General features: G+C 39.6%; 1 protein-coding gene across 1 annotated transcript in view; it reads left to right on the top strand.

The window, feature by feature from the left end:
- CCDC6 (coiled-coil domain containing 6) overlaps positions 1 to 24,747 on the top strand; it is a 115,899-nt gene that overhangs the window by 39,965 nt on the left and 51,187 nt on the right. Inside the window, exon 2 of the mRNA XM_003928701.4 lies at positions 13,406 to 13,555. Coding sequence (XP_003928750.1) covers positions 13,406 to 13,555 — 150 coding nt within the window. The remainder of the gene's footprint in view (positions 1 to 13,405; positions 13,556 to 24,747) is intronic.

Here is a 24,747-nt window from a genome sequence, read left to right as displayed (position 1 = left end):
CCTATCAGCCTCCACAGGGAGGGCACCAGATTCAAAAGGCCACGTAAGAGACCTGGTGCCAGCAAATGAGACGTGGAGTTTTAGTAGGGGCTTTCATCCAGGGGAGAGTATCCAGTGGCAGTGAGCTGGTTAGGAGAACCACCTTAATTACAGAAACTGTCCAGTGGCGGGCGGGCTGAACAACATGTCTGCTTGGCCTGGTGGTGATGCACTGGGCAGGAAAATCACGTGGCTCAATGATGGTAGGCTGGGCAGGAAAACAGCAACCCATGCAAACAGCCTGCGGTTTGTGTAGCATTTTCACCCAATACCCTCCGCTAACAACAGCTTCTACCTGGCAACCGTCATTTAGCCCAGAACTCAGGGCCTTAATCTCTTGTACAGCCCATGTTCCACAGGATGGGATGCGGGCCCACAGTGTGAACCCAAAAGTATCTGAAGCAGGTCTCAATCAATTTAGAAAGTTTATTTTGCCAAGATTAAGGACATGCCAGTGACACAGGCTCAGGAGGTCCCGATGACACGTGCTTAAGGTGACACAGCTTGTTTTTATACATTTTAGGGAAACATAATACATCAATCGATACATGTACGGTTTACATTGTTTTGATCTGGAAGGGCAGGACAACTCAAAGTGGGGGCTTTCAGGTCATAGGTAGATTTAAAATTCTTCCTGGCCGGGAGCAGTGACCCACATCTGTAATCCCAGCATTTTGTTAGGCTGAGGCGAGCAGAATTGCTTGAGCCCAGGAATTCGAGACCAGCCTGGGCAACATGGTGAAAACTCATCTCTACCAGATAATAATAACAATAATAATACAAAAACTAACTGGGCATTGTGTCATGCACCTGTAGTCCCAGCTACTGAGAGGTCTGAGGTGGGAAAATTACCCAAGCCCGGAAAGTCGAGGTTGCATTGAGCTGTGATAGTGCCACTGCACTTCAGCCTGGGAGATGGAGTGAGACTTTGTCTCAAAAAAAAAAGAAAAAAATTGGCAATTAGTTGAAAAAGTTATTTTCAATAGAAAGGAATGTCTGCATTCTGTTAAAGGGGTGTGGAGACTATATTTTTATCATACAGATGAAGCCTCCAAAGTAGCAGGCTTCAGAGGGAATAGATTATGTTTCTTATCAGACTTAAGATCTATGTTGATATTAATGCTGGTCAGCTTTTCCTGAATTCAAAAGGGAGAGGAGGGAATAATATGAGGCATGTCTGACCCTCTCTTCCATCATGGCATGAACCAGTTTTTCAGGCTAACTTTGGAATGTCCTTGGCTGAGAGAACGGGTCCATTCAGATGGTTTGGGGAGCCTTAGAATTTAATTTTATTTTACAAGATGTGAACCTCCAGGTTGGCCCCTCCCGGATTCCTGTCTCAGAACACACATTCAGGTGCCTCTACCGTAAAGGTCATTCTCCAGGTATGCTTCAGTTATTGCTCTCTGGTGCATTTACCCTACGAGAGCTTGCTGTCAACACATGGGAACACTATGTGTGGCATGTATGCCATCAGGGAATATATACTACTGGAAGTGATGGTAGCGATAGCAGAAAGTGGCTCTTTTGCAAGTCTTAAAAGAGTACCTGTTGGCCACCCACCATTTAGTTTCCCTCAGTTTGAGAAAGCAAATTACAGGGCATTTCTTTCTAAAGATGAGCTGCTTTGTGATGTTCACACGCTGACAGCAGCGTAAATAATGTTGGCTTTTGCGGCAAGTTAGTGACTTTTTGGAGAATGACGCTGCAGCCTTTGGATCAGAGGAAGGTATTGATACTGGATTGTCGAGGTTAGCCCATAGAAAGACTAGGAGTCTTGGAGCCATTCCAGGCTTTGCTTAAATCGTAGCCCTCATACTTTGTAGCTGAGATCCTCAGGCAGGTTGCTTGACGCTGGTTTCCCTACATATGATGTGGGGCTCAAATGTGTGGAGTCAGCGTATGGATTAAATGCAATACTGTATGGAAGAGCCTGCCATGGTGCCAGGAATACAATCAATACTTAAACATTCTCCATTATCAAGGATGATTGTCCAGTATTATGAGTATATGCGTATATAGAGCTGGTATATTTCTGTATGTTTGTGCTCCTTCCTATTCAGCAGGTGTTTGGATGCCAGACCTTAGGCTTTGAGAAGTCTCTTGAATTTCTTCTATTACCATAGTGGATAAAAATGCTTAGCTTTTTCCTCTGTGCAGCTTAATCCCATTTCAAATCTCTTTATTCTTGAGGCTATTTATGTAACCAAGGTAAGATCATTCCAAGGCCAATTACTAAATGTATGGATTAATGATGTTGATTTTCTATAATTGCTAGTGGGATTATATACCCCTTCAGGGAAGGGTTAGTGTCTGTGATATGCAATGTCACATCCACACAGCGCTTCTTATGTAGGAGATGCTCCATCATAGATGTTAACTTTTAGAAATCGAATCATTGTAGCTGATTTTTCTAACTGACAGCAATTCTGATTAGGAACTTATTATAGGGGGTGAGGAGAAGAAGCAGATGGAAGGTACCTTCCAGGACTAGTGTTGAGGTTCACCCTGTCCGTATCAGAAGTTGTGGGGACTTGTTTAGAAATTTAGGGTTCCTGGTGTAGAGAAGCTTTGCGTTAGGCATACAGTGAGTGATGCATGGCCAGTGTTTAATCTGGAGTCATATATATATATATATATTTTGAGACAGTCTAGCTCTGTCAACAGGCTGGAGTGCAGTGGCATGATCTCGGCTCACTGCAACCTTCACCTCCCAGGTTCAAGCGATGCTCCTGCCTCAGTCTCCCCAGTAGCTGGGACTACACACATGCACAATCACACCCAGCTAATTTTTGTATTTTTAGTAGAGACAGTTTCACTATGTTGGGCAGAATGGTCTCGATCTCTTGACCTCGTGATACACCTGCCTCAGCCTCCCAAACTGCTGGGATTACAGGAGTGAGCCACCAAGCCTGGACAGAATCATATTCTTTTGCAATGATTTTACAATCAGTTAACCTCCAAATGGAGATCAGCTGCCAGTGAATTTTTTTCTTTGCTTGGATTTTTGTTTTGTTGTTTTTAATTTCCTTTAAGATTTCTTTGTCTTGGAGAATGCATCTTGTGGGGGAAAGGGTGGGAGGAGCATTGGATTCCACAGTCATCTCTGTCTGTAATTGGCCCTACTTCTATTACAGAGGTCACTTTATCACAGAGCTCCCCCTGTTGATTCTTTGAAGTTAGAAGGTGCTTGACTACCTCCTTTTCTCTGCACAGGTGCAACTGAGAAACACCTCACGTTTTCCAAGCATGTAGAGCTGTAGGAATGGTACAGGCTGGTCTTGAGGTGTTAGCCATTACCCGTGGGCCAGGATTGGAAACCACAGGTGTTGGGGATAGGTACAGATGTAGAGGGTGTGGCATTGATAGTTTCCTTGTAAAAAGCTGGATAGAAGCCTCCATATTTAACAACACATCTTCCAAGGGCAGTGAATAACTTCCCCCAGTGGCTTCTGAGCTAAAATGTTTTGGAGGTAGTAATTTGATCAACTTGAAGATCGTGTATTAAATTAATCGTTGATGTGAATCACAAACACAGAACACCGATGTTCTCATTTCTCTCTTGTAGTTTGTGACTTACAAATGTGTGTGGTTTGAGACTATTAGCCACAGCCCTTTGTTGTCTGATCTCTTTTTATATACATGCATACATCTGAGGAGGTCTATACTGTTTCTCTCATTAAGAGGTGGGAGTCTAGTTCCTATCCCTGATCTTGGCTGTGATCTTGGGTCTCAGCTCAGCTGAACCTTCACCTGAATGCAGACATGTGAGTGAACCCAGTGAAACCAGCCAAGAAACCACCCATTAACCCATAGAGTAATGACAATACATTGTTGTTGTTTATAGCCTTAAGTTTTGGCATGGTTTGTTACATTACAATAGGTAACTGATTGAGTAAGCTTGTTCTGGCAGAAAATACTCTGGCAGGGATCCTATCATGCCCTCCTATATCCCGCCGAACAATCATCAGGTTTAAGAAAGCCTTTCACCTCTTAGTATATTAATAATTTGGGTCAGTCTGATTGCTTTCTTCTCAGTTTCTCACTGAAAGGGTTGTTAGGTGCTAGCTTTGTTTTGTAAGGAAAGGAAGGTTGTTGATTTGTGGGCATGATTTATTTTGGGGAAAGGATTGCTTGGGTGTTATGCTTTACTGGGGTTAGGCACTTAGCAACTTGAGTGGACTGTACATCTGTAAATGTGGCAATAGGTAATAGGAATTTTGAGAAGAAGAATAAGAAAACACCAGAGTTGCTTTTGAAAATTATGCCTTAAACTGGTTCCATACTTAAAGGTGGCGGGAACTTTATTCTACTTTGATTGAATCTCTGCTTTTAGGACCCAGATTCAGGTTACTTTTTATAGCAGAATTCACTTACATCATGGCATAAATGAGTTTTTGAAAGCTGGTCATGGGAACTAACTGCAATTTATGTTGTAATAGAAAATGTTATCCTAACAACCAACTTACAGATTAGAACATTTGTGACTTTTAGAGGATTTATGAGTTGGAATATGCCTATAACTATAGTAGAGATGATATTTGAATGATGGGCTAGCTATTTTTCTAAATACATCAAAGTGGTAAGTATTAGACATGCCCAATTTTTTAAGTCAGTGAATTGTTAATAGTGATGTAGAGTTAGGGCTTTTTCATGTTTTATTGAATTATGTTATACATTTAAGTCTGTATCTTTTATTGCTTTCTAAGGTCATTTAACATTTTTATATTTCATTGACCTTTCTTTTTTTGATATTTCTGATATAAGTGAAAAGCATGCATGTTATAGAGAATGCTTTTTAAAAAACAGCTTATTGAGGTATAATTTTATATACCATAAAATTTACATATGTAAAACAGCCTCAACCTTTCTGGGTTTAAGTGATCCTTCCATCTCAGCCTCCTGAGTAGCTGGATTACAAGCACACACTGCCACAGCCAGCTTTTTTTTTTTTTTTAATTTATTTTTATTATTTTTTGAGACAGTCTAACTCGGTCACCCAGGGTGGAATACAGTGGCGTGATCTTGGCTCACTGCAACCTCTACTTCCTGAGTTCAAGTAATTCTTGTGCCTCAGCCTGTAGCTGGAATTACAGGCACTTGCCATCAGGCCCAACTAAGTTTTTGCATTCTTAGTAGAGATGGGGTTTCACCATGTTGGCCAGGCTGGTCTCCAACTCCTGACCTCAAGTGATCCACCTGCCTTGACCTTCCAAAGGACTGGGATTACAGGCATGAGCCTCCACACCTGGCCATACCTGGTCACACCCATCTTATCTTTTAAATTTTTCAGAGATGGGATTTTACCATGTTGTCCAGTCTGGTCTTGAACTCCTGAGTTCAAGTGATCCACCCACCTTGGCCTCCTAAAGTGCTAGGATTACAGACACAAGCCATTGTGCCCAGTAGTTTTTCTGCCTGGAAATGAGTATGCTTCTTCTTCTGTTAGGCCATGAATAGGGGACTGAGTTAACTTGATCAGTAATTGAGTTGGGTTTGGGTCTTCATGTTATTTATTTCATTCTGCCACAGGTTTTAAATTCTTCCATCTGTGAACTGCTGTTACCTTATACTTAAAATAGTGCCCCACTTTCCGCAGTGTTCTTGCTTTACTTTCTCAGTTCTTTTAGTTCTCAAATGCCTGGGCTGTCGTATAATCTTGCCCTGGACCTTTCGTCAGCAATAGATTACTTTTAGTGGTTTAGATCTCATATCTGGGTACATTGTAGAGGCAGGGGGATGATTTTCATTTCCTCTGATCCAGTTTAAGGTAGGCCCTGGTACCTGGGTCATGGAGATAGGGTCTCCTCAGCAATCCTCTTCCCTTCTTCCTCTGGTAGTCAAACCGCCTTGAATCTGATGCGTATATGTGCAGAAAAGTTTCCAGCCTTTCCTTGGGGGCATGATCTGTGTCTGAGTCCCGCTGATGGAAGGGTTCCTACCTTTGCTTCACACACAGACCAGTTTTGCTTCTGGCTCTCATGCTGAAGCAGTCCCTGTTTGCCTAGACTCTGGGGTTGGAGGGTTTATTGTCCCACCCAGAGTGGCGTAAGGTATTTTAGTTTTTATTTTATCTTGAGACAGAGTCTCACTTTGTTGCCTAGGCTGGAGTACAGTGGTATAATATCGGCTCACTGCAACCTCTGCCTCCCAAATTCAAGTGATTCTCATGCCTCAGCCTTCTAGTAGCTGGTATTACAGGTGTACACCACCATACCCGGTTAATTTTTGTATTTTTAGTAGTAACAGGGTGTTGGCATATTGACTAAGCTCTTCTTGAACTTCTGGCCTCAAGTGACATGCCTACCTCAGCCTCCCAAAGTGGTTGTTTCTGTATCTATGGATTCATGTCTTTTATTAGTTCTGGGAAGTTACCAGCCATCATCTTCTGTTACTCTTTCCCTCTTTTTCCCTATACTTGTCATCTTAATCTTTACTTATATGTGTATTGAATCTTTTCATTTTCCTTCCTATGTGCTTTGATAGTCTTTCCCATTTTTCATCATCTTGCTTCTTTGTGCCACATTTTGGATTAATTCTTAGGTTTGTCTTTTGGTTATTTACTTTGCTATTCAGTGGTGTCAGATTTGCTATTGAAATGGAAAATTCAAGATGAATGTAAACATTTATTTTAAGACATTCTGTTTTCTTTTCAAACCTGCTTGATCTTTTGTTAATCTCTTGCTGCTTATTCATCATATTTTGTTTTTTAAATGTTTTATAAAGTTATACTTTCTGCAAATTTGAATATCTGAAGCCTAATGGATCATGAGGATTTAGGGGAGTTAGTGCATATATGTGGGGTCCAAAATAGATTGTATCTGTTAATTTATTTATGGTGGTTTGTGTCTTTTGTATGATAAAAGAATCCCACAACATGGGATTCTTTTACCCTCATTCATACACGCACACACACACATATCTTTTTTTTCCCAGAAACCTTCCTTGTTTTCTCATTGATCCTCCTGTTCATGTCCCCTTCCCAACCCTTCTTGTATCTTTTTAGTGCTTACTCGTGCAAGGCAAGGCACTAGGATAAACTCTTAATGTGAATTATTTCAGTTTATCTTCACAACCAACCAGAGGGAGGTGCCATTATTTTCACTTTAGAGGAGAAAGCAGCACCCTGAAGAGGTTCCATGATTCCCGTAGAGTCATACAGCTGGACGAAGGCCCAGCCACCTTGTAAACCAGGTAGTGTGAGTCAAGCCTGACAGTGTCTATGAACCTCCTCTAAAGAGTGGTCTGCAGGGAAGTACCTCAACTGCGTGTCCCTTGCCGATAAGGAAATAAGTTCATAAATTCAGTATAAACATTTAGCTACTTTTCTAGCAATTTCTCATTGCTCTATATCCAAGCAAGTGACCAGTGGATCCATCTTCTTGAACCAAGCATGGACGAGGTTGGGTGTTGTTGAACTTACATGATGAGATGTGTATGCAAACCTGTGTTCTAGTTATGTTCAGTAGGACATGCACAGAAGGACATGTGTCTGTCCACTGCAGATGAGGATGGGCAATGACATCTACCTGGTCTTTCATGCAAGCTAGTTTGAGAGAAACCACAGTTGGCAAAATTTAGTGACAGTTAAGAATTCTTATCCAGAAAGTCACTCTTTGGTGCTGTTTTCCCTCTTGCCCTGCAGTCCTGTAATAGTGGCCTGGGCTTAGTATCTGAGGCAGTTTTGCTGGGGCTAATAATGATTCTTTTCCAATCCCTGTGTATATGAGTGGCTTGCTGGCAATACTGGAATGGAATAAATACTATGAATGCTTTAATTATCAACTAATAGTTGCTTTTATTGTGAGCTAGTGTGCAGTATGTGAAGGAAGCATATACTAGTCCAGTGCCTACAAAGACTAAATGAAGAATCGTAATTCTCGGGCATGTAATTGAAATCCTTTTCTTGCTTCTTCTAACAGTAGAAATAAAGGCACATACAGCCTTGTCCTCTGTGTCATCTGCTACCTACCGTTGCTATACTGGCACTTAAATATTAAACAGATGTCTACAGGACAGTGGTTGGTGTTGATAAACCCATTGCTGTGACCGACAGTCAAGCTAATACAAGAGTTGCCAGCCATTAGTCATGAAAGATTCTGCTAAAGCTCTCACTATCTCCCAGAACAATCAATACTTGAAGTGGTATACCCAGGAAAGGACAGTTTAAAAAGAACAGGTTCTTATTCAGCGGCCTGATGGTGTGTTGGGTGGTTCCTGCTGTCCTAATAATATGATTTCAGATGCAATTTCAAACTGAAATGTTAAGATCATTAATTTGTGACTAGACAACAAATAGTAAATTTAAATAATTAGAATAACAGGTAGAGCCTGCCTGGACTTTTAAAGTTTTGAGCTGTCTTAGTCTCATGATTCTTTGTTATTAAAACAAGTCATCAACTACTTAAAAGTAATTTTTTTGTTTTAAATAAGTTCAAAGGTATTATCTTGGTAGGCAGTTGAACTTTCTTCTGATCATATCCATAGGGCTGCTACCAAACAGATGTTTGTCTGTAATTTCTTGCTTTGGAGAACCGTTCTTTTTCTTATGCTTAATGGATTATGAGTTGCACCATTCTGTGTGATTTTGGTATTGGCAGTTGGATTTTCTCTTCAGTGGCTGAGTGCTATTGTGAAGGGTTTTAAAATTCTTTCTGTACTAACCCTGGATCTCCAAAACACCATCATAAAAGAACAGAAACACTAAACCATCACATTAGAATCTCCTGTCAAATTTGTGTTCAGGTTATGGTAGCAGTGGGCAGAACAAACTGTTTTCCTTCTTTGCAGAAAATTATGCTCATTTAGAGTGTGGTTGCCTAAATCCGTGGTGACTCAGGAGAAGATTTTTCTGTCATTTTTTTGGTGTTTATTTTTCCCACAGGACTTGGTAAATTTCTCCTGTTCCTACTCTCCCTTTCTTTGTTTCCCTTTTATTAGATTTAATAGAGTGGGAAAAGAATGATGAAGAGATGCTTCGTGGTCTAGTCCTCATATTAACAGACAGCGATTACTGCTGGGCGAGGGGAAATGTGTTAAATTATAACACAAGTTAATGATTCTGATTATGCCAAATTTAATTTCTAAATATAGCAACTAGAACCTGAATATGGAACAGGAAAATATCATAAAATTCTTCTATTTCCTCCATATTTTCCCAGTCTACAAACAGATAAAACAGTATGAAAATGTTTCTTCCTTCAAAGAGTTTCTGATTATTTTGTTCACATTTTCATTTGAGAATTTATGGAGCTCTAGGTAAACCTTGCTTCATTTATTTAGCTTTGGAAATAGAATTTTAATTTTGAATTGGGATATGTTTAGATATGCTGAGACTTGGCAAGCATTTTAGATAAAAAGGGAAATACACTGATAAACCTGAGAATGAGATTTCAAGAGGTAGCCTGTTTTTCCCCCCCTCTGTCCACCGTCATGCTTTGCGAATGGTACCTGGGGCTTGCTTCTTTGCTTGTAGGTCACTGTCTACCTGGTTCCTTGCTGGCTGCTTTTGGGGCAATACATTGGAAAAGTAGTTTGTTTTACAGCTTAAATAAAAAGTTCTGACTTGGGATTGGTGGGGGAAAACAGGACTAAGACTGAGACAGATGCTAATGCATGTGAGAAATCTGCAGGGAGAGGTCAAATGGACACTTAATACTTCCTTGTTAATGATACATGGTTCATTCTCTGATAAGTTTATGCATATTATCAGGATACTGTATCCGATTTCATTTTGTTTTTCCTGAGGCTGTATTGGATATAGCATCCTGCTTTTTGTCCTCATTCCTAAGTTGATCAGCACCAACTGGAAAAAGAGGGGAGCTCTGGGGTTTTATGTTTGGAGGACCTGGAGATTTGTACTGATGTTTTCTCTGGGTCTTTTGATGCCATAAGAGGCAGAATAACACCCTCCAATTAGAAATAAGAACTGGCAAAAACTTAGCTAAAGTTGGCCTCTGATAAAAGCTGTGTTTTAGGCTATGTTAACCCTTTGTTAAGTTAGCTAGATTTTAACAGGCTTCACCAGAAGAGTTTCTCATGTTCATTCAGTGGTCCTGAGAATGGTATTTTCTATTAATGAGCTTCTCCCAGAAATAAGTGGTTATTCTAAAACAGTGAATAATTTTGTTTGCCAAAGCTTCAGCATCCCAAGACCTGTGACACATCTTTGGAAGGCACATTTAGAGCAGGCCTAGCTTTCTTCGGCTTCTCCCTCCCCCGTCCTCTTTACATTTTGCTACTGTCCTTGGGAAGAACTGCAAAGGAAACCAGTGCTCTGTGAATACAGTGTGATCATGATGAGTCCTTTTAAAAAATCAAGATATGATTCAATTCACATGCTGTAGCATTCAGCCTTTTCAAGTATTTAGTTCTGTGGTTTTTAGTATATTGGGAAGGTTGTACAAGCTATTAGCCTCAATTCCAGAACATTTTCATCACCCCAGAAAGAAACTGTGTAGCCATGAGGAGTCATTCCCCATCCCCCTCCACTAGAGCCACTCATCTACTTTCTACCAAAAATTCTTTTTTATGTTACAGTAAAAATCTCCTTTCTCTATAACTTTGTGGCTAGATGGATTGGGGAGGGGGCGTTTCACAAGTAAACTCTTAAGGTTGATTTTCAACTTCTCACAGGAATAATCTCTTAGTTTCTTATTCTCTACTTGTCACTTCTAGGCTCCTGTGTAAAGGGAAAGGTGATCCGCCTAGCCTCTGTGTCCACTTCACTTTTACTGCTTATAATAAAATTTACCAGTTATCTAAAATACTAAATGTGTGTTAGTGTGCAAGAAGTTGAATCTGACCTGCTAATGAAATTAGTTTATGACAAACACCCTTTTGAATGCGAAGTCTAGAATCACCTGCAAAAGCTCTTCAGTTCCTCTCAGCCTTTCTGTTCTCCAACTTTTAGAATAGTCAGAATTCAAATCATATAGGACTTTGTCAGTCAAAACCAGAAAAACAGGTAGCTTGGATAGATAGATGGCAGGCTTGGATATGTATATGTCAAATATGCCTTAAATGAATACTGTGGATTCCTGCCCATTGCACTAGTTTGAAATCCTGGAGTTTGAGAGTTTGGAAGGCAAGTGGGGATTGATTTAAAGGAGGAGGGGAAGTAGAGTCCTCAGCAGCTTTCCTTGATTATAGTGGAAAGAGTAAGACATTGAGAAGCATTAATGAAATAGGAGGTGTGTAAGGGAATCACTGGGGGAACCAGTGGACTGCTCACTGGGTGCCCTGGGCTGGTTATACACATTTATTAGCTGAAGGATTTTGTCTTTGTTGTTTAACTCTCTTGGACCACGCCAGAATGGCTTAAAAAATTTGAGTGCTGGACTTTCTCCCAAAGCCTCCACTGTTTGTGTTTGTGTAGCTCTGTTTTTTCAGTCAGTGTACTATGTGTGGCTCTCTTTTGTAGAATTGCTCAGCAAGCAGTTCCAGAAGCTGGCATACTTCCTCTAGGGCCACAGTGATGGAGAGAAGGGAGGGTGGACTCCACAGAAACCATGGATATTAGAGTGTGTGGATGTTGGGGAAGCTGGCGAGTATATACAAAAATTGAAACCGCCAGAGTTGGGAGTGATTGTTGGAGCCTTTTACAGTAAGAGGTGGTAATTGTTTAATGTGGGTGCCCATTTGTCTTCTGCCTGTCTGACTCTTGGAATATTATAAATAACAGGTGCTGGAGACTTGGAATTCATGTGGCTTTTCCTCTCTCAATTTGGCAGACAAAACAAATGCATTATTTGGCATAAATGCATCAAAGTGTTGTGGTTTAAAATGGTCTTCAGGCTGAGCGCGATGGCTCATGCCTGTAATCCCAGCACTTTGGGAGGCCGAGGCTGGCAGATCACAATGTCAAGAGATCGAGACCATCCTGGCCAACATGGAGAAACTTTGTCTCTACTAAAAATTCAAAAATTAGCTGGGTGTGGTGGCACGCGCCTGCAGTCCCAGCTATTTGGGAGGCTGAGGCAGGAGAATTGCTTGAACCCAGGAGGTAGAGGTTGCAGTCAGTGAGCCAGGATCACGCCACTGCACTCCAGCTTGGTGACGGAGTGAGACTCTGTCTCAAAAAAAAAAAAAAAAAGTTCTTTAAATAGACTTGAGTTTGTTTGAAACAAGGGTGGTCTTTCCAAAAAGATTAATTTTCTTCAAAGATGGTCAGACTTTTCTGTTTAGACAGAATAATAATAAGCCTAACCTATTAAAACGTTTTTTTCAGGGAGAGAGGAGGGTATCTACAGAATATTTTCATCTCCATTGAATAATGCTTGGCCCCCTTTTCTTCTGTTTTTAAAGTTCTCTAATCCCTCTTGTGACTTGATTCCAAAAAAATTCCCAAAAGGGAAATAAAGTAAAAAATGAAGCCCCTCTCACCTACCTTAACCCTTCACTCCCTAGATTCCCACTACCTCCTAATGACTAGTTTTAGCCATTTGGTATAATTTTTTTTCTAGTAATTATTCAGCTATTCAGTAAACATGTAAATGTGTCCATGTATATTTGTAATGCCTTTTATTTTTTATTATTTTGAGACAACATCTTACTGTCACCCAGGCTGGTATGCACTGGCGTGATCTCGACTCACTGCAACCTCCATCTTCTGGGTTCAAGTGATCCTCTTGTCTTAGCCTCCCGAGCAGCTGGAACCACGGATGTGTTCCACCACGCCTGGCTAATTTTTTTGTATTTTCATTAGAGACAGCGTTTTACCATGCTGCCCAGGCTGATCTCAACTCCTGAACTCAAAGTGATCCACCCATCTCTGCCTCCCAAAGTGCTAGGATTGCAGGTGTGAGTCAATGCACCTGGCCCATCATGGCTTTTTGATGGCATATCCAAACCTATCCAAACCCTTTAAGTGACTTCATAAGGAGGTGATATAATTTTACTTTTAAGTGAGTTGAGTCTGCTCCAGTAAAAATGTTGCCCAGATATTTTTATTGTAAACCTTTGAAATGTAGTGACCTGTGAGAGTTACCATGAATTGATGTACATAGCATAGGACTTGACCTGTCTGCTACACGAGGAGGACCTTTCTGTATTCTGCTTATTTATTTTTTACAGTTTCATAAAAACTGCAGTGTGATATTTGCTAATTAATTTCTTTGAAATATCACTTTAAGAATAAGGACCACACATAGTAAAGGGGGGCTTTTTGGGGTAACAGTAATATTCATTTTTATAGACTCTGCTGTATTCCTCTGTTTTGCATTTCTTGGGTGTGTTGCTTCACAGCTAAAAATAGAGCTCTAATTAAAATGGGCACCCTTTCTGGAAATAAGAACTATATTTCAATTAGTAAATTTCCTGTTTCCTTAACATGTGTTTTGTTCTTTTTTTTTTTTTTTTTTAACAGCAAGCCAGGGCTGAGCAGGAAGAAGAATTCATTAGTAACACTTTATTCAAGAAAATTCAGGCTTTGCAGAAGGAGAAAGAAACCCTTGCTGTAAATTATGAGAAGGAAGAAGAGTTCCTTACTAATGAGCTCTCCAGAAAATTGATGCAGGTAAATTATCTTTTCTACTCCCTCATCTTCTCTGCCTATTTTCCTCTCTAGGGAAAAATGACTTTGATATAGCACTTTACTTGTAGCATTTCCTGATGAGGTTGTAGCTTAAGTTCTTTGGAGATTCAAAACACCAGGTAAGGGTGGTAGCAGTGATACTCAAGACTGTGGTTTTTTATCTCATCTGAATGTTAGGTAAGCTATTTTATACCCTGAGCATTTCCAAAAAATTGCTGATGAGCGCAAGATCTTGGCATGAGATGTTGAATGTAGCATTTTTGGAAGTATGGGGATTAATGCCAAATGTGAAATTTTTCTCCTTTAATGTTGAATCTATAATAAGTACATAAACTTTTTGGCAGTCATAGGTGGGTCTTTTGCACTAAAATATGAAGACAAATTGAAACAGCTTTAGGAAATAGAAAGGTATCCAAGAGAGTTAAAATTACTCAAAATCAACCATGTTCAAATGAGTGAGTAGTATGCTACTGAGCAAATACCAGACTGCTACTAAAACTCAACATTGATGACAAGTAATATATAGAAGATGCCACACAATACATGCAGGAAGGTTTGATTTTTCTAATTCAGAGGCTCATTGTCTCCCCCTCCCCTTTTTTCTGTCCCTTCAAAGCTTACTGGTAAAATACGAAGGTAAAATTTGCTTAGAGGAAATAGTTTGTGGGTATGAACTTAAAAACAAGTGAGATATTGAGTTTTCATTATTTAACAAAACTTGTTCAAAATAGTGAGCAGGTATGAAATTATCAGAACATTATTACCATTTTGTCTTTAGACATCTGTGAAACACCCCCTTATAACATCATCAATAACAATTTCATTGATTTGCTTGAACTATATGTATTAGTGAGGTTGTAATAAGATATTTGAGGCTTTTTTAAAAATCTTCCTATTTTCTTACCTCCCCACATAGATGATCCTGTAAGAACATACTGGAAGCTCTGGTTTAGAAACTTTCATGTTAAGACCATAACATGTTCCAGGCAACTTTTACTCCTGTCTTTCTATTTGTCTCATTTTTCTACCTAATTACTGAATAAAGATACTGTTAATCTTGCAAAAAATTTGATTTATATGGTAGTTACTGAAATGTGAAGAATAGCGGTAACCAGGCAATTACTGTCTAGCAGAGATTTATGACAAAATTTTTGCACTGAAAGTTTTTATCATTTGCATTGTGATTTGGAGAAAAATGGGTGGAGAAGGTTAGTTTGACCTTTGAGTATATCTCACCAGGGCAGCATTAAATGACTTATTTTACTCGGTGCTTCTCTAATCAAAGGGATGTAATTATGGCTTGCTTTTCCTTTTCCTAAGTGTATGTGTAATCAGGTGCCATAATTTTTGACACTGCAAGAAACATGTTTTTCTTCAAATTGACATGGTTATTTTTTGGCATCTTTAACCAAAGTACATTATAGGACCATCAAGACCTAGCCAGATCATGTTCCTTTTCTCAGCATATCTTCAGTATGAGTGATTGTATTGTCTGGAATTGGCCTCTCATTCACTTATGTAACCCACCTACCTTCCAAGAATATTGTTGTTCCTTAAAATAAGATACTAAAAAAGAATGAAAACATAAGAACATAATGCAACAGCAAAGGAAGTTATTTATAGTTGTATACTTGGGGTAAGAAGGGTTGAACTTAAAATTGAAGCTCTAAGCATCCTCTAAATAACGTTATAACTTGTAGAAATATAGGTATTGTTTTTTCCTAATTCTTATATCTAAAAAAGTAGTTCTTGGTCAGGAGAAAACAAAATCAGACCAAAATCATGGAAACATTTTTTGGTAGATGGTGAATCTTTTTAAAGGGATTGGATAGTATATAAAACTGAACAAAATAAACTATTTTTGCCAAAAATGGTATACAGCATGTAGCCCTAGTCTTCTGCGGGTATGTCTTACGTTTGCCTTCAGCCAAAAGTGAGGGCCTAGTATGGAGGTGTGATTCTGTGAAAACATTGTTTGGGAATCTCTAGATGGGTCGCAGCTTGTTGGTGATTCAGCTTGTAGAATCTGGACAGATGGATGGTTAGCATGTCCCTGAGACAATCTGTCATGCATCCCAGCTTGGTTTTTAGGCTTAATGTTGTGGTAAAATTTACATAACATAAAATTTACCATTTTAGCTGTTTTTGAGTGTGCAATTCAGTGGCATTAAGCATTTTCACCTTGTTGTGCCGCCGTCACCAATATCTGTCTCAAAAACTTTTTCAAACTGAAACTCTGTGCCCATTGAACAGTAATGCCCTATCCGCTTACCCTGTTTTTTAGGGTTTTGAAAGGAGATGGATAACAGATCGTTTTAGGTTCAGGTCTCTGGCCATTTCTCAAGCTGTCGCCATTCTGAGGCATGATAGGAGATCTGTTGCTTTAGACACCAGGTATCACAACATGTCTCTGTTTTGATAAGTGCCTAAGAACCTGCCCCCTGTTGTTGGCTGGTTGGAGGGGTATCATAGCTGCAGCAGGGGAAGGGCTGTTCAGCTTACGACACTCATCGCTCAGACTCCCAATATGTATTTCCTTAATGGGTTCAACCAGTCTTTTGTTAAATGCCCACTTTTTCTGGCACCCAGCATGGAAATACTGTTTTCCATCTGGAAGATTTTTAGAGTAATTGATACCAACAGACTTTTCCAACTATATAATTATTTTAATATGGCTTTCTAGGATGTTTGCTTCTGGATAGGACCTTGCTATGAGAAGACTGCTAAGAGAAACCATACAAAAGGTATCACCCACAGGCAAATGGATACATTGACCTGTTCACTATGAAAGTGTTCAGCATTTTTCGTCCAAGGCCACTGAAAGGACTGAAGGCTGTGTGTAGATCAATATTTGTTCTGTCACAGTGCTTTGGCTATTATTTCTGATAGTGATTGGATAATGCTTTTATGTGCATTTCAAAGGGATTCTTTGATCCTGAGAACAAAATGAGACTATGAAGAGACGTGTCTCTTCCTGTCTGCTATGGCCAAGTTGGGTATCCAATACCTTTAAAAGTGGAATCAAGTTTACTTAAGCATACATGAGAGGAAATCCCTTTGTTCTTTAAAAGATCCAGTTTGGGAGATGACTTAAACACCTCCATATTTGTTAATCCTTACCAATAGGAATGCAAACACACACAAAAGGGAGCATGCAGCTCTTCTCCCTTGGTTTTGTGTCTATCCAGTACAGAAAACACCTGACTGAGCAGTCTACATCTTTCTGAGCCCAGGCCATGGGATTAACTACCTGACTGGTGAGAAATTGTTCCAAAAAGAACACTATTACTTTTGGTAAGTTTAGCATGAATCTGCATTAGAGCTAAATTCTGCTCTTTAATTCCTTGAAGAGAGGTTGTGCTTTAATCATTGTTTGTAATTAAAACTTTTCTTTAAGAAGCGGTTGTGAGCAAACTTGTCAGAATTTTATACACAGGCTGGGCATTGTGGCTCATGCCTGTAATCTCAGCACATTGGGAGGCTGAGGCAGGTGGATCACTTTGAGGCCAGGAGTTTGAGACCAGCCTGGCCAACCTCGCAAAACCCTATCTTTACTAAAAATACAAAAAATTAGCTGGATGTGGTGGCGCATGCCTGTAATCCCAGCTACTTGGTAGGCTGAGGCAGGAGAATTGCTTGAACCCAGGAGGCAGATGTTGCAGTGAGCCGAGATCGCACCATTGCAGTCCAGCCTGAAGGATGGAGTGAGAATCTGTCTCAGAAAATGCATTTGATACACAGTAAGTCTTCACTTAACCTTGCTGATATGTTCTTACAAACTTTGTCTTTAAGTGAAATGATGTATAATGAATCTTATTTATTTGTTTATTTTTGAGACGGAGTCTCGCTCTGTCACCTAGGCTGGAGTGCAATGGTGCCCACATCTCAGTTCATTTTCCGAGTAGCTGGGATTACAGGCACCTGCCACCATGCCCAGCTAATTTTTGTATTTTTAGTAGAGACAGGGTTTCACCATGTTGGCCAGGCTGGTCTTAAACTCCTGACCTCAAATGACCCGCATGCCTTGGCATCCCAAAGTGCTGGGATTATAGGCGTGAACCACTACACCCGGCCAGTGAATCTCATTTTACCAGAGACTAATTGATACAAAGAAGAGTTAAGTTCCTGCTGCGTATTTCTGGTCACAAAAACCTCACCAAACTTCCAAATAAAGATCTCAAACACTTCTAATATTAAACACTGAAATAAATTGAATTATGTATACATTTTTAAAAGATTGGTTAAGAACAAGTAAGATAATGTCTTAACCAATTATTCCAGTTTAGGGTCACAGGTGGCCAGAGCCTGCCTTGGCAGTTCTGGGGAGCTTAGGTTACAAGGTGGGAATCCACCCTGGACAGGATCCATTATATTCCAGGGCACAAGCGCACACCCACCCACACTAGCTCAGACTGGAACCATTTAAACAATGCCAGTTAACAGGATGTGCATATCCTTGGGATGTGGGAGGACGCTGGAGTACCTGGAGGAAACCTACACAGACATGGGAAGGACACGGGAAATCCACACAGACAGTGGCCCCAGAGGGGAAGCAACTCCACCCCGCATCCCCCATCAACGTTATAGTAAAATTACATGATTTGAGGACCTGCTTTAGAAGATGTACATTAAGGAAAAACAAGTCTAAAAGGCCATTCTTCAGAATGTCATAGCAGTAATTATACTTGGGTGCTGAACTTAACAGGTTATGTTATTTTCTTTGTGCCCTATTCCTTCTAATTCTGTAACAGCAACGTGATACTTTTGTAACTAGAAAACATCTTATTTCTTGAACAGGAAATGTCAAAATTCTGATGCCTGGTTTCTCCTTACCTTTTGAAACCACCTCCTTCTGTGTCTTTGACTTAGAGAGCTCAGAGTCCTGCTATGCTAGTTATGTCTCTTTGTCATGGGCAGCAGTGCACCAAAGCCCCCTGCCAAGTCAGGCTCATTTGCAAGTGACAGGAGATTCTGGCCTGCCCACATCATTAAGAACTAGTATAATCAGAATGCTCTAATGATTAGCTTAACTGTCTTGTCAGTCTTAGTATCTGATTCACTCAACTGGTCCTCTATTGTAAAACTTTTTTTTTTGTTTTTAAATTTCTAATTCCCCTGGCAAGCTCTTAACCACCAATCATAAATGCCTACTGGAAGACTTATCAATTATCTCAGATACTGAGATTGATAATGGTTTTAGCAATTGCAGGCCCAAAGCATCAACTTGACTTCCTGCTCTTTGGGAGCACACTCAGCTTGTTATGAATTGTCTATACTTTTCTCAACAAATACCACTACCAAAAGTTAATAAACTGTTTTTTAAATCATAGATTAGGTCTGGGATAAGAAGAATATTGCATGTTACATATATATTAATCTTTTCAATCTAATCCAGCTTGCAAATTTCAGACCTTAATCAATAACCAACAGATTTGTAGTATGGTACTTTCAATTCACACTTGAAATAGGATCTGATTCTCAGAAAATAATGCTGCTCTAACTGTAATAAAAATTATTATAGCCATATCCTAATAGGGGAACACATTGATAACTGGAAATACTTAAGAAAAGTTTTCTGGATCTCTTATTAAGGCAGTATGGCTGGTTTTTATTATTAGTGACATGGTTCCTGAGGTTAAAATGCTTCCTGGAAGTAAAGTAGTTGGAGTTTTTTTAGCATCTATGGAAAGATGATAAATAGAAGACAGGAAGGAAGTTGTGGGCAAAAGTACTGCTGAAACTACCTCTACCAAAGGATTTATAGCTGAGCACTTCAAGAGGATATCATGCAACAGAATTATTCTTCTATCTCATTTACACAGAAATAAAACTAGGAAGAATAATTTCAGTAAGTCTCCAGATCTGCCTGTTCATCTAGACAAAGGGCTTAGAACTTCATTTGCCTTCTTTCTTTGGTCCTGTCAATTCTGGAGAAGTGGTTTCTTCTTCCAATACCATCTTATTGGATTCTTTTTTCTAGAGCATATGCTTACTTAACCTTAGAGTCTCTTTCTGAGTTGCGTGACATTTCTGCAGGCAAAGGAAGTGAGTATAGACCCCCAGTTCTCTCCTTTTCCAGCACGTTCACTAAAATCTGAAGCATCCTCTTCGCCCTCGGTCCCCTTCAAGTTTCCCAAGCCACTAACATGGTAATGAAATTATTTTGTTTATGCAGGTCGCAAAATCACATGTCAAGCTGATAAATAATATATGAAACTCCGTTTAGTTAATTTTAAAGGCACCAAGGCTAAGATGCCATCATTGCATCCATTCAGATGAAACCTTGGTTCTACGTTAGGGGAGAGATCTAAATGAAGTATGTCCTTTATAGTTAGATGGTTAGATCTGTGGCCCTCTCGGCTTGGAGTTTTTCAGTGCCCTTAATAATGATCAGAGAACTTTGCTATCACAACATAACCTTTCAAAACAGTAGGAACAGAGCTTTTTCTTGTTGTCATTCCAAATTATCTGAATCTCAGCTTTGTCTGTCTTGCATTCACAGTGCATCTGCAAAGAACTACTGGGTTGTTTCTAATGCATTTTAAAAGCTGAGCCACCAGTGGCCAAATTATAAGCCAGAATTTTGTTAGTAGCATCCCAAAAATTTCTCATTACAATGTAATTTGTTATGAGTAGATAATATAATAAACCAGAAGTAGTTCTTCTGTCTTGAAGTTGCTGAGTTTCTTTTAAAGTGTGTGTGCATGTGTGTGCATACTAAGGATACGGCTAGATGTGATGTGCTAACACAGGTTCTAAAAAAAAAAAAAACTGTAAGGGCAAAAGTAAGGGCTCAAAAGCTTCCCTTGCTGACTTTTTTGACATAAAATGTGAGAAAAAGTAGGTAGAGGGAAAAATAAAGGTAAAAGAAAAGAAAAAAAATAATTAAGTGAAGCTAAAGTTAAACTTGCTTTATTTACCAAAGTAGGTGGGAGAAACATTGTTATTTCTAGTGGAAAGGTGAACCTTGTCTATTAAAGGATACTTGGCCCCACTGTAGATGGACTTTAGCTATCACTAGAAACACTTTTAAAAATAACTTTAAAACGTTGTAGTTCTAGGCTGAAGCACAGTGGCTCATGCCTATAATCCCAGCACTTTTTGGGAGGCCGAGGCAGGTGGGTCATGAGGTCAGAAGATTGAGGCCACCCTGGCTAACACAGTGAAACCCCATCTCTATTAAAAATTCAAAAAATTAGCTGGACATGGTGGTGGGCACCTTTAGTCCCAGCTGCTCAGGAGGCTGAGACAGGAGAATCACTTGAACCCAAGAGGCAGAGGTTGCAATGAGCCGAGATCACGCCACTGCACTCCAGCTTGGGCAACAGAGTGAGACTCCATCTCAAACAACAACAACAACAACAACAACAACAACAACAACAACAACAACAAACTTTGTAGTTCTGAGCATTAGTGTTTTGCATTACATTTTCAAACAATTTACAGTCAGCCCAGTCAGTAACTACTTTAAAATACTGAGTTATATCCTGCTGCTGTTTTCACCTTCCTGTTTCCTCCATTCATAAACTAGGTAAGAAAGATGGGCCTTTTATTTTAATTTTCAATAATGCCTCAGCTTAGAATGAATTCTTTGGACTAAGCACTCTTTCTTCTTCAGAAGAAAATGCTAGTTTTTACAAAATGGATTTTTCAATATGTCAGAGCCTAAAGCATTTTTTTTTTTTTTTTGAGACAGAGTCTCTGTGTGTTGCCCAAGCTGGCATGATCTCGGCTCACTGAAGCCACCATCTCTTGGGCTCAAGTGGTTCTCACGCCTCAGCCTCCTGAGTAGCTGAGCTAATTTTAATTAGCCAAGCTAATTTTTTGATTTTTTTTTTTTTAGTAGAGACAGGGTTTCACCATGTTAGTCAGGCTGGTCATGGACTCCTGACCACAAGTGGTCTGGTCGCCTCAGCCTCCTAAAGTGCTGGATTATAGGCATAAGCTACAGTGCCCTACAAGGACTTTAAAAAATCTTTTCCATGGAGCCTTTTTTTTTTTTTAAATATTCCTCCTAATCATATTTTTTAAAGGTCTTAATGCTTTTAGTGGCATCATGCTCCTGGAAATCCAGGAAACTCAAACTTAGCCCTTTAGATACTAAAAGTAGATAGGAAGTCTGATATTATCCTGAAGCCATCTGCTCAGAAGTGAGAGCCTGATTCTGGTCCTCGGTGTTGCTAACAAGGAACCAAAATAAAAAATAATTAATTTCTGGAAGAATCTAGCTATTTTTTCTCTTTATAAAAGTTATATTGTGGCTTTTCCTATAGAAAATAGCAGGTTAGGTACCTCAGACAAACCTCACTGAAGATAAACAAAACTGAATGAAATCTTTGTCAAGGAATTAACATGATGGTGAAGAACTGTTGGGCAGAGATCTGAAGGAGGGCAAGTATTAAGCACCCAAGGCTGCTTTTATTCAGAGGGCACTTGGAATTTATTCAGAAACACCTGAGATTTGTGCTTTTGGTCTTTGTGTAGAGCTGGGGCTGCAGAAGTCAGTTGATTGCTTCTGCTCCAAAGTTGGAGACTGTGATCAATCAACCCTACCTCAAGCTGGAATTATAAAGGGTTGCATCCTTAGGCTAAGAGTGAACTAGTTTTACATCAGCTGGGTAAATCAGAGACACGAGGCTTTGATTTTGGATTAAGGTAGACGCATATTTATGGTGCCTAGCCGAAAAAGGTGGAATTTTCTGGAGCAAGTTACTATCATCCTAGGCTACAAGCTTCTCCTGCAGATAAATTTTAAAATACAATATTCAGCCCACAGTTAAAGATCCACGCACATGAAGATAGGAGATTCTATGAATGTAAATGAGCAGAAATAACAGAACAGAAATGGACTTCACAGATACTTCAGATACTGGAATTACTGGGCATATACTATAAAGCAGACATGCTTACTACGCTCAGAGAAGTAAAAGCCAAGCTTGAAATTTTTGGCAGGAAACTGAAAACATAACACTTTTCTTGCAGACATTCAAATGTTAAATGAAAAACTAATGAATAACTATATGGCAATACATTTGAAATTTAGATGATATAGACAAATTGTTAGAAAAACATAACTTTCTACAGCTGACTGAGGAAGAAAAAGAAAACTGTCTTCTGTCCAGTAAATAAATTGAATTAGAGATCAACAGCCATCATAAACACTGAATTCCAGGTCCTAATTGTTTCACTGAGAGTTGTACCAAACATTCAAGGATGAAGTAATTTGTCTTCCATAAATTCTCAAGGGGAAAAAATGGGTTCCCAATTTCTTAAGGGTAATATAACCTTTAATGCTCAAACTTATGTGTACTTCAGAAAAGACAAATTACAGTGCAGTCTCAATCATGAGCAAAAATCCTAAACAAAATATCAATAAATGAAGCCAGCAATATATTAAAAGGACAATGCACCATGACCATGTTGTTTTTACAAGGAATGCAAGGTTAGTTTACCAGTAGAAAATCAGCAAGGGTAATTTGCCACATTCACAGAATAAAAAGAAAAAATCATTATCATGTTAATAGATGGAGAAAGGATTTGATAAAGTGTAGCAATTCATAATAAACATCTTAATGAACCAAGAATGGACCTTAAACCCAACTTTAAAAAAAAGTATTTACGTAGGCCAGGTGCAGTGGCTCACACCTGTAATCCCAGCACTTTGGGAGGCCGAGATGGATGGATCATTTGAGGTCTGGAGTTCAAGACCAGCCTGACCACCATGATGAAATCCCATTTCTACTAAAAATATCAAAAAAAAATTAGCCAGGCATGGTGGTGCACACCTGTAATCCCAGCTACTTGGGAGGCCAAGGCAGGGGAATTACTTGAACGTGGGAGGCAGAGGTTTTAGTGAGCTGAGACAGTACCACTGCCCTCCAGCCTGGGCAGCAGAGTGAGACTCCATCTCATAAATAAATGTGTTTACAAAAAGCCTGCCCAAACCATTGTGTTTGATTATTAAAAGTTAACTTTCCCTTTAAGAACAAGACAAGGATGCCTAATGCATTTACCTATATTGATTTTGTGGATTTCTAGCAAGTTCAGAAAGGCAAGAAAAAGATGTAAGGATTGAAAGGAGGAACTAATATTGCCACTTACTGTGTACGTGGAAAAATTTTAAATCTTAAGAATCTACAGGTAAGTAATTCAGTTTTCTCACTTGAAAAATTGTTTCTGTGTACCAGGAATAAGCAGTTAATTGTGAAAATATGAAAGCATCAAAAACCAAGAGAAGGGTTGGGCGTGGTGGCTCACACCTGTAATCCAAGCACTTTGGAGGCCAAGGCGGGCGGATCACCTGAGGTTAGGAGTTCAAGACCAGCCTGACCAATATGGTGAAACCCCGTCTTTAAAAAAAAAAAAAAAAAGACAAGACAAGGGATTAAGTGCCACAGGAAAATATAGAACACTGTAAGGGGCGTAGGGACAGTTGAAATTTTAAGTGAGTTCAAGTCATCGAAGTAATATTTAAGCAAAATCTGGGAGAAGCAGCAGCTAGCCAAATAGATTTTTGTGGAAAGAGTACAGTAGGCAGAAGGAACAAGGAAATGCTAAGGCCTTGAAGTAAGATTGTACCTGCCATGTTGGAGAAGCAGCAGAGAGACTGGTGTGGTTAGGTTGACATTGCGGGGAGAGAAGAGTGATGGATGAAATTGGGGAGGTAATGGATTTGGAGACTTGATATGGTAGAGGCTTGGGAGCCACTGTTGGCACTTTGGCTTTCATTCTGCATGGGAGCCACCACAAGGTTGAACAAAGTAGCAAAATGATCCTACATGACTCTTAAAATGATTGCTTTGGTTGCTGTGTCACAAAGAGATTATGGCATGGGGGCCGAGGTGGGAGCAATGAGGCATATTAGAAGGATATTCTGTAATACTTGCCAAGAGATGGAGTGGATTATTCAGGGGGCAGTAGGGAAGATGGTGAACATTGGATTCTATGCACATTTTGAAGAAATAGCCTCATAGGATTTGTGGATGGATTTGAAGGGGTGTAGAAAAAAGAGGATCAAGACTTATGGGTGTGGTTCTCAATGACTGGAAGAATAATTACCACCGTTTAAGATGGAAAAGGCAGCAAGTGGAATATGTTTGGAGTAGGAAGGTCAGAAGTTCAATTGCAATGTCTGGGCTTCCAAATGGAGAGAGCAGACAGGGAGTTGGACAGAG

This window comes from Saimiri boliviensis, chromosome 12, assembly GCF_048565385.1.
Source record: "Saimiri boliviensis isolate mSaiBol1 chromosome 12, mSaiBol1.pri, whole genome shotgun sequence".
Taxonomy (NCBI): domain Eukaryota; kingdom Metazoa; phylum Chordata; class Mammalia; order Primates; family Cebidae; genus Saimiri; species Saimiri boliviensis.
Note: the sequence above shows the minus strand (reverse complement) of the source record. Positions and strands in the feature narration are given on the sequence as shown.